The 26,149-nt window shown below is 40.8% G+C and overlaps 1 protein-coding gene across 1 annotated transcript; it reads right to left on the minus strand.

The window, feature by feature from the left end:
- Positions 1-3,238: 3,238 nt before the first annotated feature.
- Positions 3,239-4,045, minus strand: LOC110780775 (uncharacterized). The gene is made up of 2 exons (XM_022006596.1): positions 3,465-4,045; positions 3,239-3,380 (listed from the first exon to the last, which is right to left on the minus strand). Exons 1-2 carry the CDS (start codon positions 4,043-4,045, stop codon positions 3,239-3,241), a joined length of 723 nt encoding a protein of 240 aa, XP_021862288.1.
- Between the last annotated feature and the right edge of the window lie 22,104 nt (positions 4,046-26,149).

Raw genomic sequence — 26,149 nt, forward strand, 5'->3', positions numbered from 1 at the left:
TGTTGAACTTAGGTGTCTTGAATCTCAAAGATTAGACCTTTTAATGTTGAAAAGGTTTCATCTTTGATATGCTCCATAACTTGAAATGATTCTAGTTTAAGGAAGTGATTACAAACAACCTTAAACATCATAGAATCTTGAAAATGAAACTTGCACTTGAATATTGAAATAAGGAGTCTTGAATCTCAAATATTAGACCTTTTAATGTTAAAAAGGTTTCACCTTTGATATGCTCCATAACTTGAAATGACTCTAGTTTAAGGAAGTGATTACAAACAACCTTAAACATCATAGAATCTTGAAAATGAAACTTGGACTTGAATATTGAAAAGAGGAGTCTTGAATTTAAACATTAGACCTTTAAATGTTAAAAAGGCCTCACCTTTGATTACTCCATATTTTGAAAATGATTATAGTTTAAGGAAGTAATTACAAACAACCTTAAACATCCTGGAATCCATAACTTTGTATTTGCATCATAGAAAGTGTTGATTTTGAAAAAATATGTGATTGTTGTAAGTGACACTTTTGAGATCAAAAGTGTCAACTTTACTAATCATTTTGAAAGAGAAATTGTAGAAAACATAGTAGATTAGGATTGGGATTCGGAATTACCTAGTTAGGTTTAGGTTAGAATTCCTCTTGGAGCTCCCAATTCCTTGAACACTTGAGATTTGTATGAGAATGTGAAGTTTTTGTATTTGATTTTTGAGGGGGAATTTCAGAATTACGACGTTCTGATTGAAATTTGGTGCCCTAAAATGCTTGGAAATCAGGGTTTAAGTAGAAAATTGGATGGCTAAACGCCAAATGACAGCTGCGCCCAGCGCAGGCTATGGCGCCTGGCGCCGCTGACGTGGCACAGGAAACGGCAAGCAAGGGCGATGACACCGTCCTTGCATTTGGCTTTTAGTGAGCGTACCTTTGTGTGAAATGTACGAGCTTTGGCACGTAGCACTTGCTTAATGGTTAAGGCTTTGATTTTGCGACTAAAAACTAGCCTTTTCTGGTTTTTGAATTCGGTTTTACAAGACGAGGCCCGGCTAGCTCGGTTTTGTGGGTCGGCGCCCGAATTTGGATTGCTCAGTGTCATTTTGACTGGAAAAGGCCTTGTAAAACCAATGGAGAGGTCCATTGGGTGAGATTGTGTTTGGATTTTAAAATTGATTTTTGGAAATTGAACTTGTATCGAGTTCCGTAATGGGAACGGTCTCGGGAATTCGGACTTTGGATCTTGAACTTTGGAATATGTTTTAGAAATTGGGACTTCCGTACGGAGTTGCTCCAACCACCTAGCAAGGACAAATGTACCGTTATCATCCCAAAGGGGAGACACGATTTAGGTGTCTACAGATTGCCACTGGCAACAGTTGATTCCGCAAGCCTTATTTTGTATGCTTGTCTCATTTTGTGACGGGCATGTCTGTAATAGGATTGATTGACGCAAGTTAATCAATCGGTATGATTGCCACTAGAAATGCTCGTCATAAAACGATTGACGCTGGCACGACAAGCACTTATGCCGTAGGGCATGATAGGAAACAATCATTGTTTTCAAGGATATGTTTGCCGCTGGCAACTGTTGATGCCACATGCCTAATTTTGTATGCTCGTCTTGTTTTGTGACGGGCATGTCTATAATATGATTGATTGACGCAAGTCAATCAATTGGTACGATTGCCGCTAGACATGCTCGTTATAAAACGATTGACGCTTGCCGCTCACGACACGCATTTATGCCGTAGGGCATGATAGGAAACGATCCTTGTTTTCAAGGATATGTTGGCCGTTGGCAACTGTTGATGTTGCATGCCTTATTTTGTATGCTCGTCTTGTTTTGTGACGGGCATGTCTATAATAGGATTGATTGACGCAAATCAATCATTCGGTATGATTGCCGCTAGGCATGCTTGTCATAAAAGGATTGACGCTTGCCGCTGGCACGACACACACTTATGCCGTAGGGCATGTTAGGAAACAATCCTTGTTTTCAAGGATATGTTTTCCTCTGGCAACTGTTGATGCCACATGCCTTATTTTGTATGCTCGTCTTGTTTTGTGACGGGCATGTCAATTATAGGATTGATTGACGTAAGTCAATCAATCGGTATGATTCCCGCTAGACATGCTCGTCATAAAACGATTGACGCTTGCCACTGGCACGACACGCACTTATGCCGTAGGGCATGTTAGGAAACAATCCTTGTTTTCAAGGATATGTTTGCCGCTGGCAACTGTTGATGCCGCATGCCTTATTTTTTATGCTCGTCTCGTTTTGTAACGGGCATGTCTATAATAGGATTGATTGAAGCAAGTCAATCAATCAGTATGATTGCCGCTAGACATGTTCGTCATAAAACGATTGACGCTTGCCGCTGGTTCGGTACGCACTTATGTCGTAGGGCATGATAGCAAACAATCCTTATTTTCAAGGATATGTTTGCCGTTGGCAACTATTGATGCCGCAGGCCTTATTTTGTATGCTCGTCTTGTTTTGTGACGGGCATGTCTATAATAGGATTGATTGACGCAAGTCAATCAATCGGTATGATTGCTGCTAGACATGCTCGTCATAAAACGATTGACGCTTGCCGCTGGCACGGGACACACTTATGACGTAGGGCATGATAGGAAACAATCCTTGTTTTCAAGGATATGTTTGCTGCTGGCAACTGTTGATGCTGCATGCCTTATTTTGTATGCTCGTCTCGTTTTGTGACGGGCATGGCTATAATAGGATTAATTGACGCGGTATGATTACCGCTAGACATGCTTGTCATAAAATGATTGACGCTTGCCGTTGGCACGGCACGCACTTATTCCGTAGGGCATGTTAGGAAACAATCCTTGTTTTGAAGGATATGTTTGCCGCTGGCAATTGTTGATGTCGCATGCCTTATAAATTTGATAGGTGATCAGCCAATGTTGATGCTAATCTGGGCCACTTCTTAGGCTTCAATCAATTAGGCTTCTTGTGGTTTGACGTTTGCTAATCTTGGCCACTTCTTAGGCCATCAATCAATTAGGCTTTTGTTAAAAGAATAAACACAACTTCTGAGACAAGTAGCGTAATTTTATTAATAATTTTTGCAAGGTGAATTTAGCCAAGTACAAAAGAACTACGCTACTACGACCGTATAGGCTTTTAAGTGGAATAAAACAAACATAAATTGTTAACATATGGTCGTCAATTATCGAGTATCCTTCAGAAATTGTACTTCTTAAGATTGTCAGCATTCTAGGGTTGGAGGATTGGACGACCCTGCATATCTTGAATGCGGTAGGTTCCATCTCGCACTGCATCATATATCTCATATGGGACTTCCCAAGTAGGAGTCAGCTTTCTCTGCTCTTTAGCTCGTCTCACTGCTTCCATCTTCCTGAGGACAAAATCCCAAACTTTCAGTACTCTCTTTGAGACCTTTTTGTTATACTCTCTCGCCATGCGCAGTTTGTATAACTACTGTCTGAGGGCGGCATTACCTCTGACTTCTGGAATAAAATCTAATGCAGCCTTCATCATTTCCCAGTTAGCATCCTCATCATACAATATAACTCGGAGAGTTGGTTCACACATTTCAATGGGTAGAACCGCTTCAGCCCCATAGGCCAGTAAGAACGGAGTCTCACCCGTAGAGTTCTTTGTCGTGGTGCGGATAGACCAAAAGACATTTGGAAACTCATCTGCCCATAATCCTTTAGCCTCATCCAGCTTTTTCTTTATCCCTTCAGATATGATTTTGTTAAAGGCTTCCACTTGTCCATTTGCCTGCGGCCAACCTACCGAAGCAAAATGACTGGCTATACCGTGTTCTGCTAACCAGTCTGTGAGCTTGGGTGTCTCGGACTGGGGTCCGTTGTCAAAGAAAATTGATTGCGGCACGCCGAACCGAGTGATAATATTTCTCCAGATGAATTCTTTCAAATCGTAAGTCTTGATGTTCTTTAATGCCTCTGCTTCCACCCATTTGGTGAAGTAATCAACAACAACAATAACATAACACCTTCCCCAGGGGGCGGCGGTATAAGGGCCCAAGAGATCCATTCCCCACTTGGAAAACGGTACTGGACTAGTGATTGGTGTCAAGATTTGAGCCGGGCTGTGTATCAGATGAGCAAAGCGTTGGCATTTGTCACATTTTTTAACCAAGGAAAGTGCATCCTCTGTTAGAGTTGGTCAATAATAGCCGGTCCGGAGTGCCTTTTCAGCCAAAGCCCTTCCCCCAATATGCGAGCTGCACAAACCTTGGTGAATATCTTCCAGGATCTCCTGCCCTTTCTCAGGCGTCACGCATCGTAGGAAAGGACGGGAGTAGATTTTTTGTATAATGTTCCATTCCACATTTGAAACCAAGAACATTTCTTCTGGAGTGATTCTGCATGCTTGTGGTCGTCAGGTAAGACTCCATTCCTTTTGAAGTTGACTATATCATCCATCCATGTGGACGTTTTGTCCCCTGCCCAGCGCGCAACAGCTAGCACAACAATGGGCTAGTGCGTTGTTGTGGTGCGTCACTCGGCCAGCAACAAAGAAGGCCATGGGCGTTGCCTTGTGCACGCAACCCATGGGCGCTGCGGCGTGGCTGCTTGGGCGAGGCGTGGGCTTCGGCCTACGGCCTTGCCTTGGCACTTTGGGTCGTTTTATTTATGTTTCGGTTGAAAACGATTTTAATTAACTTTAATTTCATAATTTAATTTTTTTCTCGGAGTTTGATTTTGATTAATTTATTTATTATAAATTATTTTATACTACCTCCGTTTCAAAAAGATCTTTACAGTTACTATTTGCACGAACTCCAATGCAATATTTGACTACTAATATATCCAATTTCGTATGTGAAACAATTATGAAAATTTGATATTCTGAAAATACATCCCGAGACCAATCTAACAAGATCTTACATGTAACATTTTGATGTATATAATGGTGAGAATTTACGGTCAAAGTTTTTGTACTTTGGACACATTTTCCAAAGCGTAAAGAACTTTAGGAAACGGAGGTAGTACTAATTATTTTAATAAAATTAAAACCTTGATAAAAATTTAATTAATTAATTTTAATCAACTGAAAATAAAATAAAGGGATTTAAATATTATTTTATATGAGCTTTAAATCTTAATTAAATTTTTAAGTGTCTGGTTGGACTAGGAAATACAATTTTATGTTTAAAAATTTGTAAAGCATGTGAATTATTGGTTTTAGTGAGGGCTTTTAGTCATTAAACTCTTGATTAGGTCTACAATCCTTTAAGGTTAAAACAACTCGATTAGAACTAATAAAGTTGAATAATTTGTAGATTGTTGGAACCTTTGATTAGTTGCTGCAAATATATATGTGATGCATGATTTTTTCTACTAACTTGCTATGTGGGTCATTCATTGATAAATAAATGGGTGAATGGTATATTGTAAATGTACTATTTTGCAGGTTATGGAAAGTGGCTTGTATGGCCCAAATAGGATAGAAAATATGGTCTGCGTACCATTAATTTGAATGTAAAATTGGTCTAATGCACTAAAGTTTTTATTTTAAATATGGTCTGCGTACCATCAAATAGTTGTAATTAGTTTTAATTATAGCATATCCTATTTGAAGAAAATGACGCCTCCCATGGTGAAATTCAAGACGGAGTTTACAATCCATTTTCAAAGACGGAGTTTGAAGTTGAAGCTTCAAGATGAAGTCGGGCCATACTAGGTCACATTTAAATTTTATACATGCTTAAAGTTATTTATTGCTTTAAATATGTCTTAATTATGCATGAGATTATGGCTTGATTATGTTGCATGATTAAGGATTTTAGTTCACTTAAAATCTAACCAACATAGTAAGAGCCTTAAGTTCCAAACTTTAAAAATTGACTTAAAAGGTGCCATGCCAAAATAACACTTACTTGGATAACCTTTACATCAATCTAAGTAATAGTTTTCCGCCACAGCGAGGTGTTACATGTTGATTCTAAAGGGGTAAGGTACACAAAAAATTGTGAGTACATGTTAGTTTTGGTGAAACTCAACGATATAAGTAAGGAGTCATTTTATGTCGTGGCAAATGAGATAGGTTTACCTAATAAATTCTTAGATGTACATATCAACCAAGAGTAGTTTCTAGACTATTAGCAAAGGATTTTCTTACCTAAAATATTTTAGAGTTGAGTCAGAATACATAATGTGCTTAATTCTTCAATGATTTAAGGATCTTGGATTCATTTTATTCACACCTGTCGGAACACAAAAACTAAAATAAAATGTCAATGACTTGTTTAAATTGTATGATTGCTTTAATTTTCAAGTTATTACTCATGATTATAGACTTTGCATGCTTCAATGTATGTTTTAATTATTGTTTATAATTAAATATCTTGCACTGCGGTAATTCCTTTTAGAAAGGTAACAGTAAATTTCCTCGATTGGTAGTAAATCCAAGAACGATTCACGGAAATGTGAGAAAGTGAGCAATTTAAAATGTACGTTTCTTTTAGCGACTTTTATGGTTGTTTTCAAGTATCAAAGTCGAATGGAAAACCGATTGGTGCTTGTGAATTCAAAATACAATGTAGTTTTGAGATCATAAAGCATTGAGTTTAAACGCTCAGCTTTACCTATGGTTAATTAACAACCAAATATCTTTGTCCATTTAATTCTCAAATGAGTCTAGTTCCTAGACATTCGAATAGATCGATGCTTAGAGAACTTTAAGCTTCTCGTAAGATCATCTAGTTGAAGAAAAATATTCAACATAAATTAAATGGTAAGAACCTTGTTGGAGTGACATTGGATATGTCTAGCAAAGTATAAAAGTCAACACTAGAGAAGTAAATTCTTAAGACTATAAGAAAGGGTACAAGAAATAGGAAAACAAGGAACAAGTGAAAGGAACTTAGAATTCCGTTTCTACCTATAAGTTTATGTTTAAAGAAAAAGTAACCTAGAAATCAAACTTCCTTGGTATCATATACCGCTTGAGGTTCTTACTTCGGTAATAACTCAAACAATGGAAGTTAGGATACACTAATGACCTACAAGTTGGAAATGAAGCATGGAAATGCTGCATTAGTTGTAGGGTCATCTAGTTTGTTTTAAGTCCTTTCAAGGCTGGAACTTAATGGCTATTTTGTTCCATAATCAGCATACCTAAATTTCTGATTCAAACACAGAAAGACTCCCATTCAATAAAAACAAAAACACTGTTTGTTTGTTTATTTGAATGAAATGGTCATTTACGGGTTGAGTCATGTATGCTTGATTAAAAAAAATAACTCTTTAACAATAAGAACTCTACTAGGTTCAAATCAATCTCTTTATTTGAGTTGCTTAGACCATGTCAACAAGTTAACATTCAAAAGATCTATTTTGATGGACTTTTGAAATTAGATTGATTTCTAGATCAATTCAAGACTAGCTAGTCTTACTTGTTGAAAGTAACAAAAGATATGAACTATTGTTATAACACCTAGACAATAGAGTTCAAAGCTAAAGAAAGATTTTATAACTTTATTATTTCACCTAGATTTCGGTGAATATTGGTTTATTTACTAAATGTGATATAAATTTGAATATGTTAGGCTAGTTCAAAGATTCAGAAGTATAAAATCCACTTGGAAAGAAATCATAAAGATCTAGGTAAGATCATGACGATGATTACTTTAAGACCAAAAATGATCATCAATGATTGTGTGTTGTAATTTCACGATCTAGCTCCATAAGATATGGCATATCTAAGTTGGAATAATCTAAGTCAATTAGTGCTTGATTCGATGAATGATGAATCATAAAGATTTTTCCTATAATTTCTAAACAAAATGCTCAACTACCACCAAACTAAACCAAATTCGTCAAAGCTATTGAAAAGTAATTTCAGAATATCTTTTCAATAATATATATATCTAAAGAGTTGCTAAACTCAGTGGAAGATTAGTGTTTGTTATTCGACAAACTAAGGCCCAAGTATAGATATATGTTTCATTGTGATTTATTCAAATAAAACACAAGGGTATTGTTTCTACGACGAATTTTTGAGAACATAATGTTTGTTTGCTTGAAATAGTGTCCTTTTGGAGATTCGTTTCCAAAATGACAAGTGGGAGAAAATAGACCTCAAAAGCTCTTCGAGGCAAACAACAAACATAAACGGATATTCCAGAGGCTTTTAGAAGTTCTTCAGAAAATCCAAACACTTATTCTTTAAGGACTTTAGAAGTGGCTTTAAAGAATAGACATCTCTTAGAAGGCTTTACAAGTGCTTCAAGGAGAACAGAATATTCGAAGGACTTTCAAATGTCTGTTGATATTCTATTGTTTGATGTTCTATACCCAATTAGGCATAGAGTTCAGGTCACTGAAACTATGAGATTCTTCTATTAGATAGTAAAGGAACCTACAACTTGCAGTCAAACTATTATCATGTAGATTAATGAGTTTATGACTTGTAAGAAAGCTATGTCGAAACCCAGATTCCCTAAAATGGTTAGAGGCCATATATAGACTTAATGGTTAAAGGCCATAAAACATAATCAATGTTTTGATGACAAAATTGAAATTTTGTTGATTTGCAAGAATGGTTTACACCTATTGGTTGCAAATTGGTTTCAGAAATAAATACCACCAAAACAAGAAATTGTATTCACACACAAAGCTAGATTAGTTGCTAAAGGTTACAAGCAAATTCATGGCATGGATTGTGTTGAAACCTCGTGCATAATCGTAATACTCAAGTCTATAAATCAAGTAATGATTGCATATTGGTACATATGACAATTGGATGACAAAACATCTTCATCAATCAAATGTTGGAAGAAACTATGTACATGGCATGTCATAGGATTTGCGGATCCAAATAAATACTTGAAAAGGAAATCTAGCTTATGAAATCTAAGTACAGATTTAAGCAAGCAATTGGGAATTGAAACTGTATTTTAGTGAAGCTAATAAGTATTTTAGTGAAGCTAATAAGTATTTTAGTTTCATAAAATGTACACGATTCTTATAGATATATAAGAAGTTTAGTGGGAGTACGTAAAACTTAATTGGTCCTATGTGTATCACACACATATCTCTCTATTGTGAAATGACATTCAAATGCTAATGACTTAGATTTGAAATTATTCATCAATGATGGACCAAGGCGAAACTTAGTACATACTAGGTATTAAGATCTATTTACAAAGATCTTATAACATTGTTTTAGGTTAAGTAATATTGGAGATATTCGACCCATATGAATAAATATAAGTAAAGAATGTTTGAACTATGTATAAGCATTTTCTAAGTTAAACATCAAAGAGTCTAAATGAAATTCTTAACCTATATTATATGTCAAAGAATTTAGCTAGATTTAGTATCTACTAAAACTAGATGAGCTAAAGTTGCATAAATAGAATTCAATTGGGAATTATTTCTGCAAAAGAATTTATCGTGTATGATGTAATATGAGGTTCGCCAAAAATGTATAGTATGACTTTAGGCATGACGAACATATACCAATCTCTATTGGTCTAACTGAAGATCAACTAGATTGAGATCAAGAAAAACTTATGGTACTTGAAAAGGTACATAGGAATAGTTCTTGATTCAAGGAAATGAAGATATGCTAAATATTGATGCTACACGCATAAACACTGGAAAAAGATCAAGCAAGATCCCTTTGGAGTTAACCATTGGCAAGGACGAGCTACAGAGCATCGTGTTTTAAAATGGCAACGTGGATTGAAGACCATGAGTTGTTGCGTGGCAAATTATAATTTCTATGTTCAGAGATATAGATGGAAAGCCTTCCACATATTTGAACTGCTTGGATAAATAAATCCATACAAAGCATCACTAGCAACCTATGCAGTTGAAGTAAAAGTAATTATTGCCTAAGAAGCAATGAAGCAGAGTTGTTTATGTTAAATAGTTCTTCACTGAACTTGGGTAGATCACATGTCTGCTGGCTTGATGGTTCTTCATTGCAAAATGCGTAGAACCATTCTTGAAGCAAGAAAGACTAGATCACAAAATAAACATACTCAAAAGATATGATCATCCTATCTCGAAAGGCATTCGATTAAAAGGATATTAAGATTGGCAAAGCATGATAACTTAACCTATGCAACAAGTGAAATACAACACTCACATTGTGGCACTAGAAAGTCAAAACATAGTTTTGAATGCCATTAATTGTTTTAAAGATGGGTTAGAGGCCCATGGTTGTAAAACATTGGGGTTAAACATTTATCATATATGAAACGTATTTTCATATTCCATTTAATCTTGGTTTAGTATTAAATGATGAGTCCTTTCAATTTGACGATATATTCAAGATAGACTGTCAGGACCAGTCCTGTGACTAAGAAATGTCTATCAAGTGAAGTTGAATGTCCAAAGTTGAAAATGGTCCCTGGTCGGAAAGTTTTCAATAAAGGTGGACGCATAGAAAATGCTAGATGACTAGAATGCCAGATGACTAGTAGTTCTGTTTCTTAAACTATGTGGACATGGCAATGTCACAATCATTTGCATAGATACTTACTTGAAAATATTAGTATCGGACAGACCTATGAAACTTTACTGTAAGAGATGAAAATCTGTAAGTAAATTTCATTACATTATTAGACACTAATCCTCAATACCTGAGTGATTTGAGATTACTTGTTTGAGAACTGGTTACTATAACAGCAACGCTCAGGTAATCACCTATCACACGAAGTCTAACCTCAAGATCACAAGATTAAATTGTCCTCCCATAAATCGGGATGAGATGCTGAAAGTTGTACAAGGCCACTCGGAGAGCTAGAAACTGAAAAATGCATGGTCGTGCTCAGATGAATCATAAGCTATGATTATCTGTTTATTTGATTAATTGAACTCTGAAACCGAGAAATACCTCTGGACATAATAAGGATGACTACTCTTACCTTATGTTCATGAGCAAGCATTAAGCGACAAAGGAATTAGGAAATGCACACTTGTCCCTAAGGACATGTGGGAGACTGAAGGAAATAATGCCCTTGGTCCAAGTATGCATTCAATGCTAAGTCTAATAAATGCGGTTCAGTATTAATTAAACAAGTTAATAAATTCAGTGAGATCAAGGGAGCTGAATGCCTAGCTAGAGGCCGCTTCATTTCAAGTGGAATTAATAATATTAATCCACAACTTACTCTTGACTGAACCCGTAGGGTCACACAAATAGTACGTGAACGGATCAAGTATTTAAGTGAATATATTATTCATTAAATACTCCATTTATGAACATTCGAAAACGATGGATCTCGGTTCCAGTGGGAGCTAAAATCGTCAAAAGGCAAAATAAAGATTACTCCAGATATGATGATATTGCCGGAAACGGAAATATGGTTCATGACGGAAATATAAATATTATCCAAGTCGTAGATGTTGCCGGAAACGGACACATGGCTCGTATCGGAAAATATTATCGGAAATGGAAATAATTCCGGAATCAGAAATATTGCCGGAAACGGAAATATTATCGGAATCGGAAAATATTGTCGGAATCGGAAATATTAACGGAAACGTAAATATTTGTTTGAATCGGAAATAAATTCCGGAATCAGAAAAGGAATCAGAAGCGCGAAGTGCGAATGCTCGACGAACGAGCTTGCGAGACACAAGGCCTAGCGCAAGCGCCAGGCCCAGCGTCAAGCAAGCCCGCGCGGAGCAAGCACGCTTGGGACGAGCAAGAGCAGCAGCGCCCAGCTCATGCGCCGCGTGTTGTTGCTGGACGCCAAGCACAGCGCAGCAACATTGGCTTAGGCCACACGCTGCAAGGCCTTGGCCGGCTGGTTGCTTGCAAGCTAAGCAAGCTACTTGCGCAGCAAGTAGTTTGGGCCACAAGTTATAGTTTTCCTAAATCTACTAAAATTTGATATTAAGGGTAAATCTGAAATACTTAGTGTTTGATTGCCCCTAGAATTCTAATATTATTAATGAACTAGAGTCCTAATGGATTTAGTTAATCGATTCCTAGTAGAATTACAATTCCTTATGTATAAATATGTGGTACATGATCACAATTGATTATTCTATTCAAACACATTAAATTCAAGGGAGAATTTAATACTTGCCTATCACCATTGTGAGTTTCCCGAGTGCACATGAAACTTTAGAGAATATTCTAGTTGGTTGAACCTAAGGCGGATCCGTGCGTGCTGTGGACTATCTACGGAGGGGCCACATTTGGAGTCATGTACTTGTTCTTATTCGGTTCGGGAGCAGCTAGGGAAAGCACGCATCACATAGTATGTATACTAAATTATGCTAATTGACTATGTTGCAATTAATTTGGATTCCTGACTTTATGATTTTTCCGCATGAATTATATTGTTTATATTATTCATAACCCAACACGCCGTTGGTACTTTTTTTTTATATCTTTGAGTAGCATAACTTATACTTTCTCCGTTTTTTAATGCTCACAATATTTGGATATTTTACACTTTTCACATATTCTAGTTGTTGCGATTAAACCAAAATTAGAACAAACTTATCTGAGTTGATGAACTGAGTGAAAAACAATTGTTGCGTCATGGACACCCACTGTCCTAAAAGACGATTCCGCGCTACCTCCCGATGAAGTTGAACAGAATGCGGTCGCCCTCCAAGATTAGTGCAACCCCGACTTTGTGTGAACTCACAAAACCGGATGGAGTCAGAACATATGCCCAGAACCGAAGACAATTTTGTGTGAGAAAGAGAAATGTGTGTTTTGATTTTTCTGAAAAGTGATTGAATAGCTATGTGTTTTTGGAAATGAACAGTAATCAGAATTTAGGAGAGCAATAGACATAAACGCCTGGAACAATGTAGATTGTAATGACCAAAAAACGGACAAAAACAATCAATGTTGTAACGGACGTCATTAAGGTTAATTAAACCAACGGTTACGTAATCAATACAGATTCCAGTAACAAAGACTTAACCAAAATGTCCCGGTACCAAAAAGAATAGGTTGGCCTACAAAACCCACCCCACGCCCGTGAACCGCATTCCCAAAGACCCAAGGCCGAGCCCCGCCGGACCCAGCGCCCGCGTGTGTTATGTGTCCACCCATACCACTCTGAAATTAAACAAGAGTTACACCCATTCCCCAATTAATGAACAAGAAGAATATGAAGATTTTTTTCAATGTGGGACTCTCTTATTTTTCTACACTTATTTCTTTGTGTTTTCTAATGAGAACTTTGATTATTGTTGGTGATATGTGTACATAAAACATAGTTTTGTGTAATCTTGTTAGATTCGTTTCAATTTATATTTTCAAAATATTGACTTTTTAAACTTTTACATAAAAAAATTAAAGATATTAATAATCAAAGTTATAGATAAACATGCATAAAAGTAACCAACATTGCGAGTTTTAAAAAGGAGAAAGTATAAAAAAGAAAATTGACTAACTATATATACTTCGAGTGGCAGTATTTTGAGACTTGTCGAACAACATTCGTTGGGTGAGCTTTTCCGCAATTAGATAGTAATAGATTTTTACGAGTACCAAATATGTCAATTTAGCTTGAATCCAAATTTAACTTGTTTATTGGTCCACGTTATGCACGGGGTAAACATACAACTACAAAGAGAGTCTAAACATTATCTCCTTACGAATGCATTACATAATCATGACTGTTCATCTATACTATTTTTAATCTCTAAAACAAAGCATGTCACACCGCTATGGCACCATATTAGCAATATAGTGAAACATTACAAGGCGTCATACAGAGTGTTAACAATATAATGACATAAAGGGTGTGCTTTTAATATGATATCACTATAAAAAATTGTATCATTAACGATGGGAAATTCCGTCGTTAAAGGCAAATAATCGTTGATTTAATGACGGAATTTCCTGTCGCGAATCCGTCATAAAAAGGGGTAATCATTAATGGAAAATCTCGTCGTTAACCGTCATAATAGACATTTGCAACGGTTGTTCCCGTCTTTGTTTGGTTGTTAGCCCCGTCGCAAAAAAGCTTTTGCGATGGAATTTTTAACCCGTCGTAATTAGGTTGTCATTAAAGATACAAATTCTTGTAGTGAATACAATATGTTTTTGTTAGAGTCCGAATATGAGACCAACAAGAAGTATAGCAGAAAGTTTATCATCTTAGCTAAGTATTAGATGTATCTTTTAACTCCACTTAAGTATATTTAAGTGGCATATATAGGATGAGTGTGTTTTAATACTATTTTTCCGCATATTTATGTTATTTGCTAATTTTCATAACATAGTGATTGCAAAAAACTTAATTTTGCTACCTTCAAAAAAAGAAAAAAAAATTGCTACCATTATTGGTAAATAGTTTCGAATAATTACTACATCTTTAATTTGTCCATTTCTCATATATAATAGTAGAACATGGTTTTCTATTCATTAGTCGGCAATTGTTTAACATATATTTATCATAATTAGGGATGCAAATGAGCGATACTTTCGCGAACAAGCTCGGCCAAAGCCCGCTCAAAACGCTGTCAAAGCTCGTTATTAAGTAAATAATGAACGAGGTTGAACAAAAATTATAGGCTCAATAAGTAAACAAGCCAAGTTCAAACCTGTTGTGGGAGTTTTTCCAATAGTTGATGACGAGGAGGTATCTGGTTACACGTAGAGTCGAGTCTAGTCCACGTCGGCAGCTTTCCTACAAAACAAGAATATTCCCGGAGGAATATTCCCTCCGATGCTTAAGTAAGATTAGGGTTTTAAGGAAGAAGTACTTAATGAAAAGAAAGCATTAACTATATGAAAGTGAAGGGTGTTTCTCTATCTAGGAACTTGTGTCAATTCCTTGGGAATTGAGTGTATTTATAGTCTCCCCCTTTTGGGGGGAAACCCTAGAAGGGTCTAGGGTTTCACATGATTGGCTAGCTTACCATAATATGACAAGTGTCATTATCATAACATTCCCTATGGGTCATGGGCCTTTAAGGGGATTGTACATTAAACTCAGCCATACATCATTATTTGCTGACTCTTAGGTGGCTGTCAAATAAGCAATTTTGTTTATTGGGTTGTGCCACGTGTCGCGCTACGATTGGGCCACGTAGGCGGGGTATTTTTACCCACATCATTTTCCCCTCAAGAAGGGTAGTAGAGTAAATCAGTTTGTATAATGCCCATTCTTGATCATTGATTTCTTAATCAGGTTCGTTAGACCGAAGAGAGAGCGCCAAGTGGCGACTCTTCCAATTCTATACTTTCTATATATATGGAAGAGGGTAAAAAAAAATTTGATTTTTACTTTTCAAAAAACAACCTCCTTGCTTTCTAGAGAGAGAATTTACAGAGAGATTCTTGACGAATTCTTTGACTCGGCCGATTTCTTAGGACGAAGAAGGATTGTGCGAGCCCTCCGTCTCCTTTCTAGGACGCTGATTCTGACGCCATTATCTCCGACGTATTTTTTAAGGTAATTGTCTAACCATTTCGTCTATAATCTTATGTATGCCAGTAATTTTTGCATTACTTTTGTCATTCGTCAATTTTTGCATTGTCCAATATTTTGGGCGGTGTTTTAAGGTTCTTGAGCCGTTAAGGTTGGAACTTCTGGGTATGGTGGTCTGATCTGCGCCGCACCAATATCCCTCATTTTTTTAAGCCCGTCGTTAAGTTCGGCCTCCCATTGCGTCTTATGCAGGACACGATGAAGAGGACGAAAAAGACGGTAAACATTGCTGACTTGCGGCTAAAAGGTCAGTAGATGGACCCTTCTTTCTCAGGGGGGAGATCCATCAGAGTGCCGGCGGGGGAAATAAGCCGGACTCCGGACTCCGCCAGGCGAGGCTAAAAGGGCTCGTCAAGGAGTTACATACTTTGATGAATTTTGGATGGAGGAAATGGAAGATGTTGGTCCATCGAGACAACTCGCCGAATCGTTCGAGGAGTCAGAGCAAGATGAGAGCGACGGTAAGGTTGGGGTGAAGAGGCCGGAGAGGAGGCAATTAGAGCGCCTCGAGCTGTTGCTGGAGGTGTACAGGGGGAAAATGCTCAAATCGCTGCGGATCAGATTGGGGCTGATCCAAAGTGGTTAAAATGGATGGAGAAACATGGGGAGAATTATGCCGCTGGCATGAATACCGGCCCTGGTTATGAAATGAATTTTCCTGAAAGCGAGGCGTCCACCATTTTTGATGTGGGCCCAGGTGAGTTTCCTGTGTATGTTGGAGCTTTCAAGAGTGGTTTACGCTTTCCAGTCCACCCTTTTGTGGAGGAAGTGTTGGATGGGTTCGGCATTGGTCTTTGCCAATTGTCACCCAATTCTTGGACGAACGTACTTGGGTACGTTGCTAAGTGTGAGTTGTTGGGCCTGAGGCCGTCTTTTAATGAATTTCTTAGGTTGGTGCGTTTTCAGAAAGTGAAGGGAACCGAAGGTTGGTTCCAATTGGCTAACAAGGGTGAGTATGCTACTGCCTTTGACAAGCCGTCAAAACATCATTTTTGGAGAATGAGGTGGGTGGTGATGTGGATCGCCGACGAGGAGGCGAAGCTGAGATTTAGCCGCTGGCAGTTGGAGCCTCGCTTTGATGGGGGGAATGAGGAGTTTCCGGCCTTAACGGCACAGGAGTGGGATCAGATCGTTGTCAACTTTCAAGCTGAGTCTGTGACGGTGCAGACTAAGAATTTGAACATCCCTAAATCCTGGCTCCCGTCATGTTCTCAGTTCAAAGATCCAGTGTTTCTGGCAGCGGCTGGTCTAGATCATGGGTTAGACCAAGGTATCGAGGCATTACTGCTTTTTCGTGTTAGATATTATTTGCTAACTAACGGTGTAAACATCTTTTTTTTTGCAGCCGTTTCCATGTCTAAGCTCCCGACCCAGGAAAAAGGAGGAATTAGCACCAAGGAGTGGTTGACTCAAATGGTTGACCAGAAGCTGAACGGAATCGTTGGAGGTGCCTCGGCGAAAGTAAGTTGTCTATTTTTTGTTAACCTTGGTATATGTCTCGGCATTTTTCTTTATATTGCCTGTTCTGTTACTGCAGAGGGCGAGAAGAGTCAGGCCGGCCCGAAGCGCAAGGCCGAGGACAAGGATGCCTCTACTGCGGGGAAGCGTCCCAAGGTTAAGGCGGGAATCAAGCGTCCCAAGAAGGAGGATGTAGCGGAGAGGTCGATTGATTCTCCGGTAGAGGTCATTCCCATGGTCGTGACTCCTTTGCGGCAGCATCCTCCTCCGGAGGGTTCGGCCAAGAAGAGGGACGCTAGAGGAGGGGCCGGTCCCAGCAAGAGGGCTCCTTCACCTACGTCGGTTGAGATCCTCGATGGTGAGGACGACCAGCCAACGGCTCGGGCGGCCTAGACTCCGGAAGCGCCTCGTCCCCGGGGGAGCGACGATCTAGATAGGTGTTGGATTCTTCGAGTTTAGTTGTTTTCCTGGTTAAGTACTTTTGTAAACTCCCATCTCTCTTTTGTGCAGCTTCTGACAGGCAGGCGGCATTGGACGAGGAAATTCGCAACATTCCTCCGTCACGACATTTTTCTTCACGAGATAAGGCTAAGATTATCTCGGCGGTGATTAAGGCCGTGCCGAAGGATTATGCGGAGTAATTTCCTCCAGCGGCAAATGCTCAGTTTGGCGCCATGCAGGTGGTTCTCTTGGATGTATGTGTCAAACCTTTTGTTATCATTTCGTTTTTGTACTTTGTAGTTATTATTTTTTCTAACTTACATTTTTCTTGTAGCTTCTCATTAAAGCCGAGGGCTTCAAGCGCTGGCAAGCTGACGTCACCAGTCAGCTTCAGCGGCAGGTGCATAGGGCCACCAACGCCAGCGACTACACCATGGAGACGGTGGAGAAAGTTTGGCTAGAGATGCAGGAGACCATTGAGGCTCAGAGCAAAGAGCTGGCCGTCTTAAGGAGCGACAAGAAATAGTGCTTAATCAAAATTAATGAACAAGTACTTGCTATTGAGACTCTCAATGCCGAAGCCCTTTCTGTCCAGTCGTTCCTCCAAGAAGCCGAGGCCAAGGTGAAGGAAGTTGCAAGCTTGCGTCAACAGGTGGCTAGTCTTGAGGAGATGGTTTCGGCCTCTCAGGCTGAGATTTCTCAGGTCAAGGCTGAGGCTAAGTAGGCTGCGGACGAGGTGAGAGAAAGGACTCGCCGAGCTTGGGACGCCTGCATGGAGGACTTCTCATTTTCCTGGTTTGAACGGCAAATAGAGAAGCAGGGTGCAATCATTACCGCCGAGCAACAAGGTCTTCCTCCTCCCGTGTTCGAGGATTCTGATGCCGAAAGTGAGGAGGTGAACTCACCGGCTCAGGAGGAGGGGACTTCGGCTCAGCCAACCCCAAACCCTGCTGTCGACGGTCCAGATGGTGTGGATGCGTCGACCTCTGCGAACTCTGCTGCTCGTCCTGCTAGACCCTAACTCCACTTCTCCTCATCAAAATCAAAATCAGTTTTTATGGCGCCGCGAGCGTCTGTAATAAATAATTTTTATTTCTATTTGACGCCTAGGGCGTTTGTTTGGATACTTTTTTAATTTTCGTTGGATTTGGCGCCGTTTTGAGCGCAGACAAGTGGTGATTCATCACCCTTTTATGTTATTTTCATCTTGAGACTTTTAAACGCCTTCTATGTTATTTGTGTGTTCTGTGTATTAATGGACATCTATCTTTGTGCCCCAGAGCAGGTGTTTGTAAGTCTCTGAACAGGACTCCAATGCCCAAGTTTATTTTAGTTGATTGATTGACGCAAGTCAATCAATCAGTATGATTGCCGCTGAACTTGGGCATGGGGATTGTTGAGCGGCTTTTGGTGGCGGCCTGTTTTATACTATGGCCAATAGGAATAGTCTTGGGTGCCTTAGAAAAATAAACTATCGTTTTAAGAAAGCGATGATTGTTTTGGGGGTTTGCCCCCGTCTTAAAATGGAAGCGGCATGTTTTATGTCGCGGCATATAGGAGTATACCTATTTTGCCTCTGGAAAAATAGACGTTCGTTTTAGGAAAACTATGATTGTTTAAGGGGTTTACCCCGTCTTAAAATGGAAGCGGCATGTTTTATGCCACGACATATAGGAGTAGTCCTATGTGCCTTGGAAAAATAAACTATTGTTTTAAGAAAACGATGATTGTTTTGGGGGTTTGACCCCATCTTAAAATGGAAGCGGCATGTTTTATGCCGCGGCATATAGGAGTAGTCCTATGTGCCTTGGAAAAATTAACTATTGTTTTAAGAAAACGATGATTGTTTAGGGGGTTTTCCCCCGCCTTAAAATGGAAGCGGCATGTTTTATGCCGCGGCATATAGGAGTAGTCCTATGTGCCTTAGAAAAATAAACTATCGTTTTAAGAAAACGAAGATTGTTCTGGGGGTTTGCCCCCGTCTTAAAATGGAAGCGGCATGTTTTATGCCGCGACATATAGGAGTAGTCCTATCTGCCTTGGGAAAATAAACTATCGTTTTAAGAAAACGATGATTGTTCTGGGGGTTTGCCCCCGTCTTAAAATGGAAGGGGCATGTTTTATGCCGCGGCATATAGGAGTATACCTATGTGCCTTGGAAAAATAAACTATCGTTTTAAGAAAACGATGATTGTTCTGGGGGTTTGCCCCCGTCTTAAAATGGAAGCGGCAAGTTTTATGCCGCGGCATATAGGAGTAGTCCTATGTGCCTTGGAAAAATAAACTATCGTTTTAAGAAAACGATGATTGTTATGGGGGTTTGCCCCCGTCTTAAAATGGAAGCGGCATGTTTTATGCCGCGGCATATCGGAGTAGTCCTATGTGCCTTGGAAAAATAAACTATCGTTTTAAGAAAACGATGATTGTTCTGGGGGTTTGCCCCCGTCTTAAAATGGAAGCGGCATGTTTTATGCCGCGGCATATAGGAGGTTACCTATGTGCCTTGGAAAAATAAACTATCGTTTTAAGAAAACGAAGATTGTTCTGGGGGTTTGCCCCTGTCTTAAAATGGAAGAGGCATGTTTTATGCCGCCGCATATAGGAGTAGTCCTATGTGCCTTGGAAAAATAAACGTTCGTTTTAGGAAAACGATGATTGTCCTGGGGGTTTGCCCCCGTCTTAAAATGGAAGTGGCATGTTTTATGCCGCGGCATATAGGAGTTATCCTATTTGCCTTTGGAATAATAGACGTTCGTTTTAAGAGAACGGTTTCCATAATTTTGGTAGGTGATCAGCCAATACTTGTGCTAATCTTGGCCACTCCTTAGGCTTCAATCAATTAGGCTTGGAAATGTTTTGCTAATCTGGGCCACTTATTAGGCCCTTATTCGATTAAACTTTTTGCATGCATATGTTAGATAAATTAGTATTTGACGTGCGAGTAATAAATAGTACGAAACGAGTAGTATTATTTATACTTTGTCAGGCAAATTTAGCCGGCTACAAGAGAGATTACTACTCTATCAGGACCGTTAGAGGTCATTTTCTAGGCAACAGATTCTTCAATGAAAGATGAAATCAGAATACATCTTAGAAAAAATATTTCTTGAGATTGTCTGCATTCCAGGTGCGCAGAACAGGTCGGCCTTGCATGTCTTGAATGCCGTGGTCAGCTAACCATTCCTTCAGCTTAGGCGTCTCAAACTGAGGCCCATTGTCAAAGACGATAGCTTGTGGCATTCCGAAGCGAGTCATAATATTTTTCCAAATAAACGCCCTTACATCACTAGTCCTTATATTCTTGAGTGCTTCTGCTTCCACCCACTTGGTGAAGTAGTCAACGGCTACAATTACGTAGCGCCGGCCTCCAGGGGCTGCTGTATATGGTCCTAACAGGTCCATCCCCCACTTGGCAAACGGAATGGGGGTCAGAATAGGGGTGAGAGGGTGAGCCGGCCTGTGAATGAGATGAGCAAATCGTTGGCACTTGTCACACTTCTGCACCATGGCCAAGGCGTCTTCTCTCAGAGTGGGCCAGTAATAACCAGTTCGTAGGGCTTTTTCAGCTAAAGCTCGTCCTCCGATATGGGAGATACATAATCCCTGATGCAGGTCGTCCAGAATTTCCTTCCCTCTCTCAGGAGTGACGCACCGCAGAAGGGGTCTGGAAAATGACTTCTTATACAAAAATCCATTCCACCATTCAAACCAAGAACTTTTCTTCTGAATTTTGGCGGCTAGACTTGAGTCGTCTGGAAGCGAGTCGTCTACTTTATATGCAATGATAGGGTCCATCCAAGTTGACGACCGGTCAAGGATAGCTACCACAGGAGCACATAACTCTTGTTCAATGTTTCGTTTTTCTTTCATTTCCCAAAACACATGACGCGGAGTATCACAGGAAGCTGAGCTAGCTAGCTTAAATAGGGCGTCAGCCTGATTGTTCTCTGTTCTAGGAATCTGCTTAGCCTCGAAACTCTACAAATGTTCTATTTCTTGACGCACAGCTTGCATGTATTTGATCATGTTGGGGTCTCCTGCCTCGTAGTCTGCATTTACTTGACTTACAATGAACTGTGAGTCAGAAAAAGCAAGTATTTCTTGAGCTCCGGCAGCTTTGCACATTTTTATGCCGGCTAGCAAAGCTTCGTATTCAGCCTCATTGTTAGATGTTTGGAAGTTGAATCTCATGGCATACTTGTACTTGTCTCCTTCAGGGGATTGGCATATTATGCCGGCTCCACATCCGTTCTTTTTACTATCATATCATCAATGTAGGCTTCAATGTTTCGTCCCAACTGGTTAGAGAAGACGGTGTTGACTAGACGCTGAAATGTGGCCGGCGCATTCTTTAAGCCAAACGGCATTACTTTGTAACAGTACAAGCCTTGCTCAGTAACAAATGACGTTTTTTCTTGATCATCTGGCCATAAGGGAATTTGGTGAAAACCAGAATAGGCGTCTATGAAGGACATCATGGCATGACCAGCCGTCGAGTCTACCAACCGGTCTATCTTGGGCAGAGGGAAGCTGTCTTTTGGGCAGGCCTTGTTTAGATCTGTGTAGTCCACACACATTCTCCATGATCCATTGGGCTTCGGCACCAACACTACATTTGCTACCCAATCTGGATATTGGCTTGGCCGAATGAACCCAGCATCTAACAACTTCTGAACTTCCTCAGCTGCGGCTTTGTTTCTAGCTTCCCCATGATTTCTCGTCTTCTGACGAACATGTTTTAAGGACTCATCTACATTGAGCTTGTGGACGGCTACACTTGGATCGATGCCCGGTGATGTGGGCCTAAATATTCCAACCATAAGGCCTAAAGAAGCCACAATGACCAATCAAGCCAGCCCAGGTGATTCATGGGCCCAAGCCCAGGAAGTAGGCTCAGGCCTCGGTACCCAAACAAAACAAGGGCAAAGCCTTACTTAGGCAAGCCCACCTTCTCTGGCCCAATTCGCAAAAGGCCCATCATTGTTGGCCAAATGACACGTGTCCTAAATCCCCAAGGGGCACGTGTCCCACAGTTAAGGTTGAAGGATCAATTCCCAAGAAACCCTAGCCATATAAAAGGCTCAGATCCCAAGGTAAGAGGAATCAATTCATTCTCACCAACCTAGAAACTACCTTTACTCTGCCTTCTCTCTAAATTACATCTCTCTCTAGCTTATACTTACTTAAGCATCAGAGGGAATATTCCTACGGGAATATTCTGGTTTTGCAGGTTGCCAGAGGTTCGTGTCAGCTCATACTTGATACCTCCGAGGAACGCGTGACATGTCATCACCGTAAAAGATCCCACAACATTTGGCGCCGTCTGTGGGGAGGTACAGTGTCATGGGCGAACTGCAATTTGAGGGCGAAGAGCACAATGACGGATCAGGGGAACGAGCAAGGTTTCCTACCAATGGAAGGCAGCTCTCTGCTAAAAACAAGACCAACAATCATTGTGAAGCAGCAACTAGTCGGCCTGCCTCTGCGAGGTCCCTGCAGTACTTATTAAACGATCTCCATCAGAATATTGCGGATGAATGGCAAGAGGGGTTCAGCACGTCCTCTAAGAAGAAATCACCAGATCCTTCAGCAAAGCCAACCCTGAGCAGGATAACGGCAGAGTGGTGGAACCATTATCAGATGATCTTGATCCACCCCGGAAGGGACAACGCCCGAAGAAGGAAAGCCAGCATGTAAGAGAAGAGCGTCCAGGAAGGCGGACGAGTCTATCTTCACGGCAGACGACTTGTGAATCTCAGGATTATCGCTCTCCCAGGATTTCTAGAAGGCGGCATGAGAACATCACCCCGGAAAAGAGTGGTCGACGCACTGAAGTAAAAAGGAAACGAAGGAAGTCGTCGGCAAGAAGCTCCTTTATATTCAACACGGCTCTTGAAGATATTCTCTTGACTGAGGGATGGAATCCGGGAATAGAACAACGGTCCCCCGACGACCGGCTACCTTGAAACAACAGGCCTCGTTCTGCGCTTTTCACAAAGAAGAAGGGCACGACACTCAAAACTGTCGGATGTTGAGCAAGATACTGAATGACTACGCGGCTAAAGGACACTTACGTCAGTACGTCCGTTTGACAGATGCAAGCGAAGAGTCGAGTCTCCCCACCAATAGCAACAGTTATTCAGACGAAGGATTCGTTGCAGTGATATCAGGAGGGATAGCAGCAGGAGAACCATGTAAAGAAGGACGGCAATCAGGTTCATCTTATCTTCGTCCCGCACAAATGGATTTACCTCCTGTGGAAATTTCCAAAGACGATTACCGAAAGGCGGCAGCACCATATGATGATGATCCTTTGGTTCTAGAGATTAAGGTGGCTAACCTCAGAGTGAAAAGAGTACTGGTAGACACGAGGAGCTCGTCCGACATAATCAGCCTGCATTGCCTGCAAAAATTGAAGCACGATGCCAGAACAATAGAGAAAGTATTCAGGCCCTTAGTAGGATTTGGAGGAAGTATCGTCCTCCCAATTGGATCCATCCTGCTCCCAGTTTCCATTGGCACCCCTCCAGTGACCAAGGAAGGTGTCATCCGATTTACGATTGTAGCAAGCCTCACCGCATTCAATATCATACTCGGTCGTCCAACACTCAATGACCTAAAAGCTGTGATTGTTCCCCATTTACTACTATTGAAGTTCGTAGGAAGCAATGGACGCATCGGATCCCTCTATAGAAACCAACAGCTGGCCAGAGATTGTTACTTATCAACGCTGGAACCACCAGCATGGGGAGCCTCTCCAAAGAAAAACGAACAGTTGAAACCACTGACAAGCCAGCGTAAACTCAGAGAGACACCTATGGCACATAATGCGGACAGACGCCCTGAGCCAGTGGGAGCACACTATGATATAGTTCTAGACATAGTAGACCCGTCTCGAACAGTTCCCATTGGAATCCCTCCTGACGACCCCATGGCAGCGGCACTGGTACAACTGCTTCGAGAATACAAAGAAATATTTGCCTTCACGGTAGAGGAGATGTCAGGCATTGATCCGGCGGTGGCCGTGCACAAGCTGAATGTAGATAGCGCTATGAAACCAGTACGACAGAAGAAAAGGAATCATGGAGAGGCAAGAAATTTAGCCGCTACTGCTGAAGTACAGAAGTTAATGGACGCAGGCTTCATACGTCCATGTCAGTATCCAGACTGGGTAGCCAATGTAGTACTGGTACCTAAGCCCAATGGGACGTGGAGGATGTGTGTCGACTATACCGATTAAATAAAGCCTGCCCCAAGGACAGTTTTCCATTGCCAAAGATAGACCGACACGTCGACTCAACGGCAGGGCACGCCATGATGAGCTTGATGGACGCTTACTCCGGATTTCATCAGATCCCTTTGTGGCCCGAGGACCAGGAGAAGACATCATTTGTCACAGGGCAAGGTTTGTACTGCTACAAAGTAATACCGTTCGGCCTAAAAATGCCCCAGCCACCTTTCAACGATTGGTGAACACTATTTTTGCAAAACAACTGGGGAGGAATATAGAAGCCTATATTGATGATATGATTGTAAAAAGCAAGCAAAAGATGGATCACCTCGGCGATTTGCGGGAGACCTTTGAGACCCTTAGGGCTTACCAAATGAGACTCAATCCAAAGAAATGCATTTTCGGAGTCTCTTATGGCAAGTTCCTTGGCTTTTTTATTGATGAGAGGGGCATTGAGGCCAATCCTGACAAGGTACAAGCCTTCATCACTATGACGTCGCCAAAGACAGTTAAAGATGTGCAACGCTTGACTAGTTGTCTTGCCGCCTTGGGACGATTTTTGTCTAGAGCTGGAGATAAGTGTCATTACTTTTCCAGTACCATCAAAAAGGGTACCCGGTTTGAAAGGACGCCACAGGCAGAGGCAGCCTTCCTTCGTTTGAAAGAGCATCTGCACACTCTGCCGCGGCTAGTCAACCCTCTCTCAGGGGAGGTTCTGTGCCTCTACCTTGCCATCTTAGACTACGCTCTAAGCACCGTCCTACTTACAGAGAGGGATGGGATGCAACTACCTGTCTATTTCATCAGCCACATGTTGCAGAATGCAAAGCTTAAGTATCCAACTGTTGAAAAATTCGGCTTTGCTGTGTTCTTGGCTAGCAAGAAGCTTCGCCCTTACTTCCTGGCCCATCGGCTGATAGTGTACACGGATCAACCTCTGAAACGGCCATTTACCAACCTGGAAGCGTCCGGGAGAATGCTCAACTGGGCAATCGAGCTTAATGCATTTGATATTTCGTATGAGCCGCGGAAGGCCATAAAGGGACAGGCTTTTGCTGACTTTATTGCGGAAATGACTAGGCCACTCTACTTGAAAAATGAAAAGACTCAGTGGGTGGTCCACGTGGATGGCTCTGCCACCCAAAATGGGTGTGGAGCCTGCATTATCTGTGAATCACCAGAAGGGGATGTCTATGAATATGCAATGCGTTTTAACTTTCAGACGTCAAACAATGAAGCTGAATATGAAGCCTTGATATGCGGAATCCAAATGAGCAAAGCAGCAGGGGCAGCAGAGGTCCTGGTTTTATATGACTCACAGTTAATTGTCAGTCATGTAAAGGGAGAATATGAAGCCAAGGATGATGCCATTATAAAATATGTGGAAAAGGTCCACCAAGAAGCTCAGCAGCTGACTAGCTTTAAAATACAACACATACCCTGGTCTGAAAACAGCAAGGCAGACGCCTTATCCAAGTTGGCAAGCTCAGCATCCTGTGACACACCACGTCATGTATTTTGGGAGGTAAAGCAGTCCAAGAGCATTGACGTCTTGAGAACAGACATCTTAGACCGAACG

This window comes from Spinacia oleracea, chromosome 1 (genome assembly GCF_020520425.1).
Source record: "Spinacia oleracea cultivar Varoflay chromosome 1, BTI_SOV_V1, whole genome shotgun sequence".
NCBI lineage: Eukaryota > Viridiplantae > Streptophyta > Magnoliopsida > Caryophyllales > Amaranthaceae > Spinacia > Spinacia oleracea.

Coding starts and splice junctions, on each gene's coding strand:
- LOC110780775 (XM_022006596.1), bottom strand. CDS start 4,045: ATGGATCTCTTGGGCCCTTATACCGCCGCCCCCTGGGGAAGGTGTTAT. Junction 3,381..3,464: donor GGTAATGCCGCCCTCAGACA/GTAGTTATACAA, acceptor TTTTGTCCTCAG/GAAGATGGAAGCAGTGAGAC.